Here is a 14,145-nt window from a genome sequence, read left to right as displayed (position 1 = left end):
TGTTGTGCATCACACCCTTCAGAACCGCAAGTAGGAAAGAAAGCACAGACGGTAATAAAAAAGGCATACATACTCATCTATTCAGAGTGCAAAGTCCATACATAGTCTAGTTGTGTTTTTTTTGGATAGGGAGTTCTGTGCAGTAACATTTCAGTGGGCAATGATTGAAATACTGCAAATGACCAGTTCAGTTCAGAAAGAATATAAACAGCATCAGCAGAAGAGTGGATGAGTCATGTAATAGCTGCTGCATGGACTGGACATTCTGTCTTTTTAAAGCCACATATCTCAGCAGCTATGCGAAATAACAACCATGCATACGGCGCATTGTCGTCTTTTTTTTGTGTGCCAGTGACTTTGTGACCGATACAATCTTTAAAGATCAGCATTTTTGTCAGAGTCGTGAAGGGGTGAATTCAAGGTTCAGTGAATACTGATTACACCTGACGTTCCTGGGAAAAGCTTGCATTCAGAACTGCAGAACTAATCAAAAAGAGGACTGGTACAACTCACACAAATAATACTTGGACTACTAATACTGAAGGTAAAAAATGAATGTCGAAAATAAGAGTGGGGTGATAAGAGTTAAGAGATTTTTTTGACTGAAATCCTTAACAGCCCCAGCAGTAGAACTGCTAGCTGACTTTGGTTTCCCTTCTTTCTGTCTCTACTGTAGCCTTGAAGCTTGAATGGACTGAACAGCGTCGACGCTGGTTCACCTGGCAGATGTGTTCCTTCATCTGCTGCTTGTGTGACATAAGGAGGCTTAAGGGAGATCTTCTCTCGTGTGAAGCAGTGTATCAATCACACATGAGGCCGTTAACATTGACATGATTCAGCTGGCTCCAGCTAAAACAACAGAATGAGGGGACTCTGAATAAGACTTTTTTGTAAATATATATTTCTCTGTCTTTATGGGCATCAAAGAAAGCAAGGAAAATCTATTACAAGAAAGAGGGAACTTAGCATTGGAATACAGGTGGGAATGGCACCTGGGTGACTACAGGACATGATGCCTACATGGTGAGCTACTGAAATGCCAAGAACCCGTTCTGTTCTAAAGAAAGGATAACTTGAATATTCCTACACTGACGTTTGATCGGTGGCAGGCATCTCCAATCAATCCCTGATTGACATTGAACAGATTTTGATCCATTTCAGATTTTAGCTTTTGTGTTTTTCGGTGGGGTGGGGTGGGGGGGGGGCGGGGGGGTTCGCGAATCACGATCGCCGAAGATAGCGCTGCAGCCATGCCCCTTGTGAAGCGCATGTTATTTCTGAGCTGAACGTTTGCCTGCAGCACACAGAGAGAGAGAGAGAGAGAGAGAGGGGTACATTGTGTTCTCCTACAGCGAGCAGGCGGTCTCCCGTCTGCAGGCGGCCGTCCTTCTGCGCCGCCCCTCCCTCGATGATCTTGGTGATGTAGATGCTGTTGTCCCCGGGGATGTGTTGGTTACCGATCCCTCCCGCGATGCTGAACCCCAGGCCTTGCACATGAACACACCGCCGCGTTAACACACACACACACACACACACACACACACACACACACACACACACACACACACACACACACACACACACACACACACACACACACACACACACACACACACACACACACACACACACACACACACATTAACTCCTAGCAGTTCTTTCTGTGAATCAACGTCTCTTTATTTTGGACGTTGTTCTTTTTTCACGTGACATCTGCTGCTCTGTTTTCCAACTTGTTGATTTCGTTTAAACGTTGGCCTTTCATAGAGACTGTAATATCGACTCCATTAATTAAAAAGTAATAAGTAGATCTGTGTCGGAAATGGGAAAAATATTACATATTAACAATGATCGCAAGTAAATAGTATGCTCAACAAATACACATTTTACTGTAATAAGGTCTAAACCGCTCCTATCGCTTTGGAAGATAAAAATAAAACACTTGCAGTATTTCACAACGTTTACACATCCAACAAATATAAGCTCATCTGGCCGGCTGCATTCCATCACAAATCAATATTAATCAAGCAGACATAAACAACAGGATATGCCTTGGAGGTAGACTCACACATCAAACTTTGGATTAATATCTAAAGTATGATAGCAGACCAACTCAAATCAGGGTGAATGGGGCATTTCACTTGCTCTCGTTTCATTTGTTTTCGACCAATCAAGTTGCTTGAGACGGGGAACAGTAAGTGTGTTTTTTTTTCACTGCAAAAACCATTGATAAGAACTCGGGCAGCACCAGTAAACCTGGTGCTGAACCGTCCTGTCCAAACACAGAGGGTCTTAGGAAAGTGTCTGTCAAGGTTTCAAATCAACTCTGTACGATTGGCGACTCTTGCTTCCTAAAACCCCCTCCCCTCCGTATAACATCTCCATAACTCAACAGGAGACCAGGCAGAACTCCGCCCCATGAGCCTCTCGTTCCTGGCCTGCTATAACAACCAAGGCCTGCTGGATCCCCACATTAGTATGGAGGGGACGGTGCGTGGGACCCTCACCTTTTGGCCCCTTCAGCAGGTTGACCTCCAGGATGGTCTCGGGCGGGGCCTGGCGCCGCCGCACCAAGAGGCGCACCACGGGGCCCGCCTCCTTCAGGGCCTCCACCGCCCGGCTGTGCACCACCTCGGACACGTCCACCTCGTTGACCCGCAGCACGCAGTCGTTCACCCTGAGGGACGCCGCAGGGGGCAACACACACACACATCGTTTTAATGATGAGGAGGAGGAAAACAGGGATGAAGATGGTGATGAAGATGATGATGAAGATAGAATTACTGTGGTGGTGATGATGGTGACGATATTATTTTTTTTTTACAACGCTTTACAAGAGACCCGAAGACACTTTACATAGATATTGACAAAACATCAGAAAAGTCCAAGTGTAACTAGGAAATAAATAGTATGCAGCTGTGTTTATGCTGTAGTGTGTTTTGATGGACCGTGTCAGTCAATACACAATTTTAACATCAAAACATTCTGAGCATAAAAGCAAGCGTCGACAATGGCTTAACGCTGAAAGCCTCTTAAAGTCACACCCTTTTCCTTCCCGCGCTTACCCCAGTCGGCCGTCCATGGCGGCGGCTCCTCCGGGTATAATCTTGGTGATGAAGATTCCTGGGTCATCGGGGATGTGTGGATTGTCCATTCCCCCAGCGATGCTGAAGCCCAGGCCAGAGTTACCCTGCACACAGCAGTTCACCAATAGCATTAGCCCCTACATCAACTTCACACACACACACGTACAAACACACACACACACACACACACACACACACACACACACACACACACACACACACACACACACACACACACACACACACACATACACACACACACATGCACGCACACATGCGTAACTAGACGGGGCAGGGGAGGGGGAGTGATGGATTCCAACACAAACCCAAGGTCGACGGCGTGCAGCACTTAAGTGTATTGGTATTTTAGCGGATACGACCAATCAGGGCAGCCGGTACAGGGGACTTCTCAAGGTATACTTTGATATCCACTTTTCTCAGACGGACGACACCGCTGTTTGCATATGAGTGTATGCATGTGCGGTTGTGTGTGTGTGTGTGTGTGTGTGTGTGTGTGTGTGTGTGTGTGTGTGTGTGTGTGTGTGTGTGTGTGTGTTTTTGTGTGTGTTGTGTGTCTCTCTATGTCTGACTAATGATAATGACTTTCATGTTTGTATGTATTGCGTTACTGAGCAGCAGAGACCGGCTGCCCGACTGCGGCGACGGGAGACAGGTAGTAATATGGCGCCAAGCGTACGTGAACGTACCCCAATGGTCAGTTGAGCCACCGTATCCTATCCACAACCTCACCATCTCTGCAGTGTATTAATATATATGACTTCACTATTACTTTGCGCTGCGTCGAGGCCTATTTCCAATTGAGTGGGTTGACAGGTACGGCCACACAGCAAGGGCCGGTAAACAAGACGGGAGGCAGAGAAAAAACCTGCTTCATTATGGTCTATAATTAATGAGCAACCCTCACAACGAATAAGCAAAGAGGGGTATGCGCCAAGTTCCCTGTTGCTCAGGCTCCCACAGACAGACACACGTACAGCGCGAGACACGGACACGCACACACACACACACACACACACCTGAAACACTGAATCGGTCGACGCTATCTGTACGAGCAGAGCTCATCAGGGAATGGTATATTCTGAATGTAAATATTTAGAGTAACAATGGCGGCCTCACAGAGTGAAGGGCTTTGCAGCTCGACTTTGGCGCTCGCTGACGTCATGTGTGGCAGGGGGATTATGTAAAGGGCGACGCCTTGCTGACGCCGCCGGTGTTGTTACCCTCACAAGTCGTGCGGTGGCGAGGCGTGTTCCAGCTTAAGCGATGCACCGCGTCTTTGATTTGCATGCCGCCTTATACAAAAAACCTTGTATGTAACCTCGCAACACACGGGCTAAAGCGATTAAAAACGCTCATCAACATCTCCTGATTGCAGGAGCTGCTGCAGGGCAACGGTCTGTTGTCGGGTTGCTGACAGAGCGGCTTACTGCCACCTAGTGGACAAGTGGCCGCTAGGTGAATGATAGTGAGACGCAGCAGAAGGGGGGGGGGGGGAATACGATTGAACAAACGGGGAGATCAGATGAATGCTCAATGAAGACTTACCCGCTCCAGGATGATCTCTTCATATTTATACATCCCGTCACTGCCATTTACCTGTTTAAACGTGAAGACAGTAACATTAATAACACATTAATAGATGTTTAACTTCATGTTGGTGTATACATAATGCATCAAAATACATACACACACTGTTAGTGAAAAAATAGGGACGGAAAATATTACTGTAGCTGGATTATTCCATTTACAAATATAATTATTATTATATTCTGTCCCTTTACAGTATTTAAGCCAGGTGCTAAGAACTAAATTATGTGTCAGCTGTTTCTCCCCTGAAAAAAAATCCACTCAAATGCCAGCCCACATGGTGAACAGCGTGCTACTACCATTAAATTCATCCATCCACAATGCTGGAGATAGAGGGAGAAACAGACAGAGAGAGACTGCTATAGCTGAGAGTGGAATAGAGAGAGAGAGATAGATAGATAGATACATAGAGAGAGAGAGAGAGAGAGAGAGAGAGAGAGAGAGAGAGAGAGAGAGAGAGAGAGAGAGAGAGAGAGAGAGAGAGAGAGAGAGAGAGAGAGAGAGAGAGAGAGCGAGACAGAGAGACAGAGAAAGCGAGAGAGAAAAAAACGGATACTTACATAAGGGCCGGCGTCCATTGAGTCTGCGTTGACAATGATGGGGGGAGGGTTGGCCTGTGGAGATGGAAGAGAGAGATACACATTACCTCTGTGCACACACACAGACACAACCACAGAGTCAGGAGACGGTGAATGGATGCCATGGGAGCAGTTGGCTTGTCTTCTCTGGGGGAGGGGAAAGAGGGGAAGAGCGAGAGAGAGAGAGAGAGAGAGAGAGAGAGAGAGAGAGAGAGAGAGAGAGAGAGAGAGAGAGAGAGAGAGAGAGAGAGAGAGAGAGAGGAGGAGAGAGAGAGAGAGAGGGAGAGATAGAGCGAGCGAGAGGGAGAGACAGGGGCAGAAAGAGAAAGTGAGGAGGGAGCGAGAGATAGGGAGGAGAGGGAGATGTTTGTGAGGGATGGGGGTTGAGAATAAGAAGCGGGGGAGAGAAACGGCTCCTTATTACTCCTGGTGTTCTAGCCAGACATCCGGCGCTCCTCATATTAACACAAATGGCTGCCGCGTAGCAACTGCAGCGACCGCACACTCATTCCCCCCCTCACTCCACGTCCTCCTGTTCATTTCACACACTCCTCCGATGACAGCATGCAGTCCCTCAGACCCGGCATACAAACAAGTGTTTCACTGGTTCACGGATTCCTTGGGCTGGGTTAGAAAGCTGTCAACACACCGATTACTGTATTGAGCCCCGCGCCAAGCTGAGATCCGCTTGTTTTTCCAGGGAGATGTTTCATCACAACCACGAAAAAAAAAAGAGCGATATTTAGCCCATTTGATGTTCCCTTATGGAAGCACTGGCGTAGATGGGAGGTAAAGCAGATGGGGACACAAGCACGAGGAGAGTGACACTGCTGTTGGAGGAGGAGGAAGGAAGAGGTAAGAGGAGGAGGAGGAAGTGGAGGAGGAGGGAAGAGGATGAAGAAGGGGAGGGGAGGGAAGAGGAGGAGGAGGAGGAGGAGGAGGAGGAGGAGGAGGAGGAGGAGGAGGAGGCAGGGGAGATGATGTTGGTGAGTCTGGTCCTATAGTCCAGCTCGCTCGCTTGGAGCCCTCTATTGATCTGCTGTGTGTGTGGGGGTGGGTGGGTGGGGTTGGGGTTTGCTGACAGTGCTGCAATGGGACCCACAGCGTTTGATGTGTGGTATAGAGGAAGCGTTTACCAGCCACACTGCCCTCATCATTAATCACAACCACCCCTCCGTATTGCCTGTATCTACAGGCCTTACACCGTGGAGCCAAAGCCATTGATCCCTTGATTCTTATTGATTGTAATCTCCTTCTAAAATGGCTCATCACTAAAGACAGCAGGTCACAGTGTATATTTTTGCTGCGTTTCCACACTTGACACAAACACACACACACACACACACACACACACACACACACACACACACACACACACACACACACACACACACACACACACACACACACACACACACACACACACACACACACACACACACACATCCACCCACCCACCTACCTACATACAAACACACAACAGTATCAATTGTGATGTTGCTCTGCTGAAACGTTAGAGCACCATCACCCATGGCCCACCAATGGCCCGGCGGTGTGTCCCAGATTTAAGGGGTGTCCGACGGGCTTCCCGCTCTGTGTCGCGCATGGTCCTAGTTTCAATTTGTCAAACATTGCTCAATTTTTATTTGATTTCAGATTAACTTTTGAGAAATGACGTAAAAAGAAATATGAATGCAAATTGTCAATGAATGAATATGAAAAGCCGCCCAAAAATGCGTATTCGTATCACAGCCTCGAAACAGGTGGTGGCAGGGTAGGCCCAGGGGGATTGCATGGATCGCCCGCCGCTTGAAAGACAAGGGGCCTCCAATCACTTGAAAACACACCCTTGAACGATCTGATCCTCTGATCAGAACCATTCATCCCCATGACGTGGGGCCATCGAGCCGTTCCCATGTTCCCCAGGCTCTGAGTCGCAGGTCCGCGTTTGAGGGCTACGTAGCCCCCCCCCCCCCACTCCGTATTCAGCACCATCAGGCCTAAATTCAAATCTGCATATGTGCTGAACAGATGTTGGTGTCACTGCTTGTGTGTGCACAGTGCACGCTTTATCGAAAGGAGGCCAAACCTCTGAACGCTCCTTTTCAACACTCGTCCAACGATAATGATGCTCTTATAAGCAAACGCATCCATTCCACTGACATTTGGACAACAAAACATGTCGCATTTCAATGGTATAAATCGGTAAGAATCCTCCATCCTGTCTTATCGTTGCGGTGTTACGTTTAGTGAGGATTAATGTTTTTTGGTTTACCACGTTATTATCAATCAGGTCACCACCACCTCCCCAATGCGAGCACTCTTTTCTCTCCTGCTCTTCTGACCGCGTTCGTTCAACCACTAAATAACATCTTTCAAAACCGTGGTGGACAAATGCATCTGTTTTATCACTTTATAATCATACCTCCTCATAACCTCCATATCCACCACCAGAAAAAACATTTCAGAGCGAATGGAGCGCAAAAGTGAAACTGCTGACTGCAATCTTCTACACTTGTTTGCCGTGACTCCACAACTGAGTGTTGTGGCACAAGCAGCGCGGAAGCTGCCGCTAACAAACAGATTGAGGGTAACTGTCGGGGCTACGCTGTAGGCTCAACTTCCTCAGTGAATAATCCACTCTAAAATACTAAGGGTTTAGCACGTGCCGGAGTACAGTATCTCATTAAGATACCCACGGTATCTAGCATAGTGAACCAGGACACAAAAGACTGTACAATCAGTCTTTCTGATAACAGGCGCACAATGAATTGGCAAGCAAGAATTTGGCTAGAATGACTCACTCAGCCTCAACATGAATAATAATAGGGGCAGGATGGTGTCGCCGTTCGCTGTGGTTGAATCGCAGACGAAAGTCACTGGGTTTGATACTTCAACGTCGTCAACCCATAGTCACCCATAGCATATCTGAATTCACTGGAGCAAAGTCGCTTTGGATAAACGTGTGTGTGTGCTTAGTGGCTGCATGTACTTAATAGTAGGTCAACTGTTCACTACAATGCTCAGCAGGATTACGTAACACAACGTGATCAGGCTTTCAATGCAGGGAAATATTAAATACATGAACAACCGAAAGAATGAGCCTTAAAGTGGTGTCCATGTCACCGCCAATCATCGCTACGGCAACATAAAAAAAATGATATATACAACCACCGTGGTCAAGTATTCCCGCTAAGGAGCCATTAGCATGGCCTCGAGCACAATGCTGGCCTGAGTTGAATAAAACAGCAACGTTATCCATGTCTGGGATTACTGAATAATCCCTGTATCGGTATCTAACACAAAACAACAAACAAAGCAAATAGTGGAGGATAATCTCAGTACTCTCAGTACTAGATCTTTCCCTCCGAGGTTTAGCCCTCCATCGGAGGTTAATACGAACGTCATCATCACCTTGTTATGGTGATGGACCACCGTCTGTACTCGGTCATGGGTGAGAGCGATGACCGAGGGCTCATACCTCATACCTTTCCCGTAATAAAGGAATGTGTGTAGGACTTCAAATGTTGAGATGTTATAATGTTGGTGGTACAGTTTATAACATTTGAAGGGATGCACTGTTTTTATATGAAGTCGGTTATAGGGGCTTGGATATTCCTTCACATACCCACGCAGAAAGACAGAGAGGGAGACAGAGAGATGATTGAGAGAGAGAGAAGAAGTATAGAGAGAGGGATACAGAGTGGAGTCCATGCCAGGTTTTCCGCCTGCCTGCTAAGCCCACTAGCACGCTGAGCTACCAAGTCGCCCACTTTAGATGGTAATAATTTAATATTTAATGCAGCCACTGTTAGCTGATACACATTCAAATGTTCTAGTTAATAGCCACCAACTTTTTCTATCTATATTTAAGGGCAAACACAAAGAAAATTGACCAAGTAAGAATTGTGTCAATCATAGCACGGCTGTTAAATGTTTACTTAGTTACTTAGTTATGTATTGATGTGTGGTGTTGGACTTTGCCTAAACGTTCAGGGAAAGAAGGCGTTAAAGGAGAACATTTTGAGAAATGTTAACATAAAGTGTGAGCAAGAGGTTACAGATGTGGAAGAGTGTGGGACTGAGACACATCATCGAAATTAACTAAATCTGGATGAGATTAAATCGCAAATCCCCTAATTGTCCCTTTTAATTCGAAACACTAAGCACTGAGGACTAGTTCGCAGGCAGCTGTTGGGACACACACACACAATCACCCACACACACACACGCACGCACACACACACACACACTCACGCACGCACACACACACACACACACACACACACACGCACACACACACACACACACACAAATGCCTTACAGACACACAGGCCATCACCAACACACTAACACAATTAAAAACCATTCTCCACTGGTCAGAACTGAAGAAAGAATGCCTAAAAAACCTGCTGTTTAGTTTCTTACTAAATCAGTAACCATTGGGAGTCTGGGCCAGCCTGTTTGGGCCTCTGATCCTCCCCAGCCCCCACTAGGTACACCCCCAGGGCAGTGTGTCTCACAGCCATATGTTGTCTTGGCTGACCCAGGAGCGGGATAAAGAGTCCCACTGAACCCTGGCAGGCGAGGGCCGTCAAGTGCTGCTAAATAATCAATAAATAAATAATCAATGCTTTCCAATGGTAACTGGAGCCTGTTGTGTCGCCATACTCCCCACGCCCCCTCCCCACACACACACACACACACACACACACACACACACACGAAAGTGACACACTGTGTCACCTCTCTGAGCTCTAGCTGCAGTTTAAAAGGCGGCTGGGACAAATGCTGCAGCTGCTGCATGCTTGAGCATCACAGTAGAGAGGGACCTCTTTCTCTATCACGGCCTTTCTATATTTTTATTTAGTTCATTAATGAACGCCAATAGTTTAATTAAGGAACAACACACAACGCTTCCGATGGCGTTTGAGGCAACTCCCCTCCCTCATAAGTATGAGCATTCACTCACCGTTAATCAAGGAATGACAACGAATAAATGAATGTATTGGGTCACATTATTTAATCTACATGAAGGCAGGACCACCTGTCAATCACACAAATAACAAGCGCTAATTATTTCTCCATGTGCGAGTCCCACCAAACAAGGTATAATGAAGACTAATATGAATTCTTAATGTGCCACATGTCATTTCAGAACGGTAAGTAGACAAAATGGATGCATATTTATAGGCTTGCAGTCTTCCTGCTACTGTGACGACGTCATCCATTCACCGTGCAGCACCTTCCACGTTGGGGATCCTTGCCCAGTTTTTTTTGCACTCTAGGGGCTTTATCTTCAATGTTGAACACACGGAGTCGCGTTGGACAAACGCGTCAGCCAAATAACTGTAATGTAACGTCGTGTTTTCGAGCTCTCTTAGTTTTTGGAGGGAAGGAGGGGCTGCCTTGGGGACACATCGAGGTTTGTGCACGTGTGTGGGGGAGTGACCTGCTGACAATGTATAAAAAGATCGCTCCCCTCTCTCCCAACTCTCGCCCTCTCTCAGCAAAACATTTCCACCCGCGTCCCTGCCTCCGGCGAGGCTCGGTACCACATGACAGACCCCCCCTCCCCGACCCGCTCCCAGCCACGTCACAGGCGGAGCCGAGCCGGCGTCCAGCGCCGCTGACGTGCGCCGGCCGTCGTCGTGACGACCATCCAGGGAATGCTACAACCGTGCTTTTCCCTACATGCGCTACATTCGCTAATCCGTCCGCCCCCCCCCCCCCCCCCCCCCCCCCCCCCGGCCACTTTAAGATACCTCGGCCCCTGCAATGCCAGCACCCTCCCCTGTGGATGCGCTGCGTTTTGTCTGCTGTTTGGTGTGTTCCCGATTTTTTATTTTGGTCCTGCGGAATCTGGGCTCTGAGAGAGACGCACGACTCAGTGCTGCTGCTGCTCCGTACCTCAGCCCCCCTCTGGCTGCTCATTGGCCGCTCGGATGCCACGCTGCAGTCTAATCAATACCTCCCCAATTACCATGCCCCCGACATCTCATTCACACCGGGGCCCCTGCCTCGAAGAGCAGGGAGGGAGGGAGGGAGAGAAGGAGGGAGGGAAGGGAGGAGGGAGGCATCGACAGATGGACAGAAGGGAGAGGAGGAATAATGAATGGATGAACCCATGAAGCCAATTTGGGAGAAAATACGTTGTTTTTTTTACCACGTCTCGAATTATGCTTTATCTCTCGTCGGAGGAAAGTCAGAAGCGTAACGAGATTCAATAGTTACGAAAAACCTGCTCCTTCACTCATCATCCCCTGCTGATTCCAGGGAGAATTCAGTTATTTTCAAACCGCAGTGAATTATCTCACACGTAAACCGTGAACATTGAACCTCTCCCCTCCCTCGAAAAAAAAACGATAGGTGGGAGGTGGCCAACTTCTCCGTCCATATCAACCGTACGCAAAAACACAGGACAGGCTCACATTAATAAAACCCTCATTAACAGGCCGTCACAGCTGTCAACAGCATTCCCTCTTTTTTTCTTTATGTAATATTACAAAGGCATGTTGTGGCTTACCTTCTCTGTCACGGTGAACTGCTCCAAATGGGAGCTGGCCAGCATGACCTTCAGCGGAGTGCACAATGCCAGCCACATAGGGGAAAAGCACTTAGCCTCACAAGCATTCATAACAAACCTGCATCGCTTGTGTATTCATGAGCCTGTTATAAATTGATCAGGTTTTGACGTAAGTTTTGAATGTGTCTAAGTGTGTCTGTGTGTGTGTGTTTGTAAGTGTGTGTGTGTGTGTGTCTGAGAGCGTGCGTGTGTGTGTGTGTGTGTGTGTGTGTGTGTGTGTGTGTGTGTGTGTGTGTGTGTGTGTGTGTGTGTGTGTGTGTGTGTGTGTGTGTGTGTTTGTGTTTGTGTCTGAGTGTGAGAGGGTGTGTGTGCGTGGGTGCTTCATTGTTTGCGTAATGGATTGCCATTCAACCTTTAACTATGTGGGGCAATTGTGTGTGTGTGTGTGTGTGTGTGTGTGTGTGTGTGTGTGTGTGTGTGTGTGTGTGTGTGTGTGTGTGTGTGTGTGTGTGTGTGTGCACTATCCTCTTTCTGAGTGGTCAGTCTGAGATACCGGGATGACATCATGGCTGCCCAGAAGAGTTACATTAACAACAGTATCAAACCATGACACAGGATTCCTGATCCCATATTCAGGATCCAGTCCACGTCTTCTACAGCCCGCCACATAGTAGGGATGGCTGACATGTAAGAATTAATTATTACAACAAACCCTGGGGAATTTTAAACGACATAGATAGATGTATAATATGTTAATGATTTCTAAATCTTCTTCTAAACAATCCAACTCGTGGTTGGATTGGTGATTTGATTTGTAGAGTATCTCAAATTAAATATTTCTGACTTTACAATGTGGTCATTTCGGCTTATGGCGATATATCATTCAAAATGAGACGGTATCGCGACTGCAATATCACTCAAAGTGACAATAATCGTATTACCACCCAGCCCGAACCCACAAGTGAAAAAAAAAAAAAAAAAAGTATTCATACTAAAATTGAGAGAGAGAGAGAGAGAGAGAGAGAGAGAGAGAGAGAGAGAGAGAGAGAGAGAGAGAGCGAGAGCGAGAGAGAGAGAGAGAGAGAAGCATCAATTTTGACAGTGATCAGTATGCTTCATGTTGCCCCAACCCAACAGATTCCTCCCGACCAGAGGTCATTTCAGTGTGTTAGCTCGCTACTAGCAACCAGTTGCTAGCCCCTTGTTGCTAAGCGGTAGAAAACAGCTACTTCTCCTAGATGGTTGTCTGTGTGTGTGTGTGTGTGTGTGTGTGTGTGTGTGTGTGTGTGTGTGTGTGTGTGTGTGTGTGTGTGTGTGTGTGTGTGTGTGTGTGTGTGTGTCTGTGTGTTTTAAGCTGTGCCAAGTTACAGTGTCCAACTCAGTGAGCAGCCATGTAGATGGTCCTGAATCCTAGAGGTTTTCTATTACAAACATAACATGGATGTTCCAGTATGTGGGCAGTGTGACAGTGATGCAAGTGATGCTATAATATCTATTCATGGCTCAATAAACCACCCTCCTAACACATATTTATACTTTTTGGGTCGTGTTACTCAGAAATACAGCTAAAGTACATCTTACTACGCTACAAAAGATAATAACATAAGGATTTGCTGATGGCAATGGATATTGATTAAGAGTTATTTCAAATGGTTGTGATTATTGCAACACAGCTGGTTTATTCATCAACTGATGGTTCACAATCGTTCAAAGGGTAAGGGCATTGAAATGATACATGAAACAAGATACTTGACCTCTGACCCCAAGGTAAATGAAAGCCTGAAGACAAAACTTCCCTTTAGGTGAGTAGAAGCACATATACATTTATCCCCATTAAGCCCCCTAGCTTTGAGGTAGCGTTGACTCACTCTCTGTGTAGGTGTAAGGAATACAACAGGAGGAATTACACTACCATCGGGGAAGCGGAGAGGCAAACAAGATTTTTTGTTACATTTCCTGCCATAGTTACATTCGGCCATCCATATGCTGACTTTTTTAGTGCCAAATGCAGAAGGCAAAGCAGGCCATTGTTTTTTGTCTTTCAGCGATGGCGTTGCTGTGGTGATTGCCAGATCTATCCGCCTCCTTTTGACGGTCCAGATTCACAATTTTTCTTCCTCAGTGGCTAACTCCGGTTGCCATCAAGAACATGAACATAATATTCCGAAAGTCTCTCTGCACCGATGCAAGCCGCAGTCTCTTTGCTTTGGACTGATCACACTTGTTGTTGATCTACAAACACCCAACACTGAAATCCAGGAGGCCCAAACGTGTTATGGCAGGGTAGGCATATATTAATAACCAAAGGGTTTGTTTTTGAGTCCTGATGAAATGCATCCTCTGGTTC

The 14,145-nt window shown here is 46.9% G+C and overlaps 1 protein-coding gene across 4 annotated transcripts in view; it reads right to left on the bottom strand.

Annotated features, from left to right (window-relative positions):
• The window catches only part of dlg3 (discs, large homolog 3 (Drosophila)), a 74,170-nt gene that overhangs the window by 28,443 nt on the left and 31,582 nt on the right, over nt 1-14,145 (bottom strand). For 2 of the 4 annotated variants that reach the window (XM_056600536.1, XM_056600537.1), the window contains 5 exons: nt 5,255-5,308; nt 4,653-4,703; nt 3,066-3,190; nt 2,508-2,677; nt 1,351-1,487 (listed from right to left, as the gene is read on the bottom strand). In XM_056600536.1, coding sequence (XP_056456511.1) covers nt 1,351-1,487; nt 2,508-2,677; nt 3,066-3,190; nt 4,653-4,703; nt 5,255-5,308 — 537 coding nt within the window. Of the gene's footprint in view, nt 1-1,335; nt 1,488-2,507; nt 2,678-3,065; nt 3,191-4,652; nt 4,704-5,254; nt 5,309-11,798; nt 11,908-14,145 lie in introns of those variants that run through there. The other 2 variants (XM_056600539.1, XM_056600538.1) reach the window with 2 other exon arrangements.

Source organism: Gadus chalcogrammus, chromosome 10, assembly GCF_026213295.1.
Source record: "Gadus chalcogrammus isolate NIFS_2021 chromosome 10, NIFS_Gcha_1.0, whole genome shotgun sequence".
NCBI lineage: Eukaryota > Metazoa > Chordata > Actinopteri > Gadiformes > Gadidae > Gadus > Gadus chalcogrammus.
The sequence above is the reverse complement of the archived record's forward strand: the minus strand, read 5'-3'. Positions and strand labels throughout refer to the sequence as shown.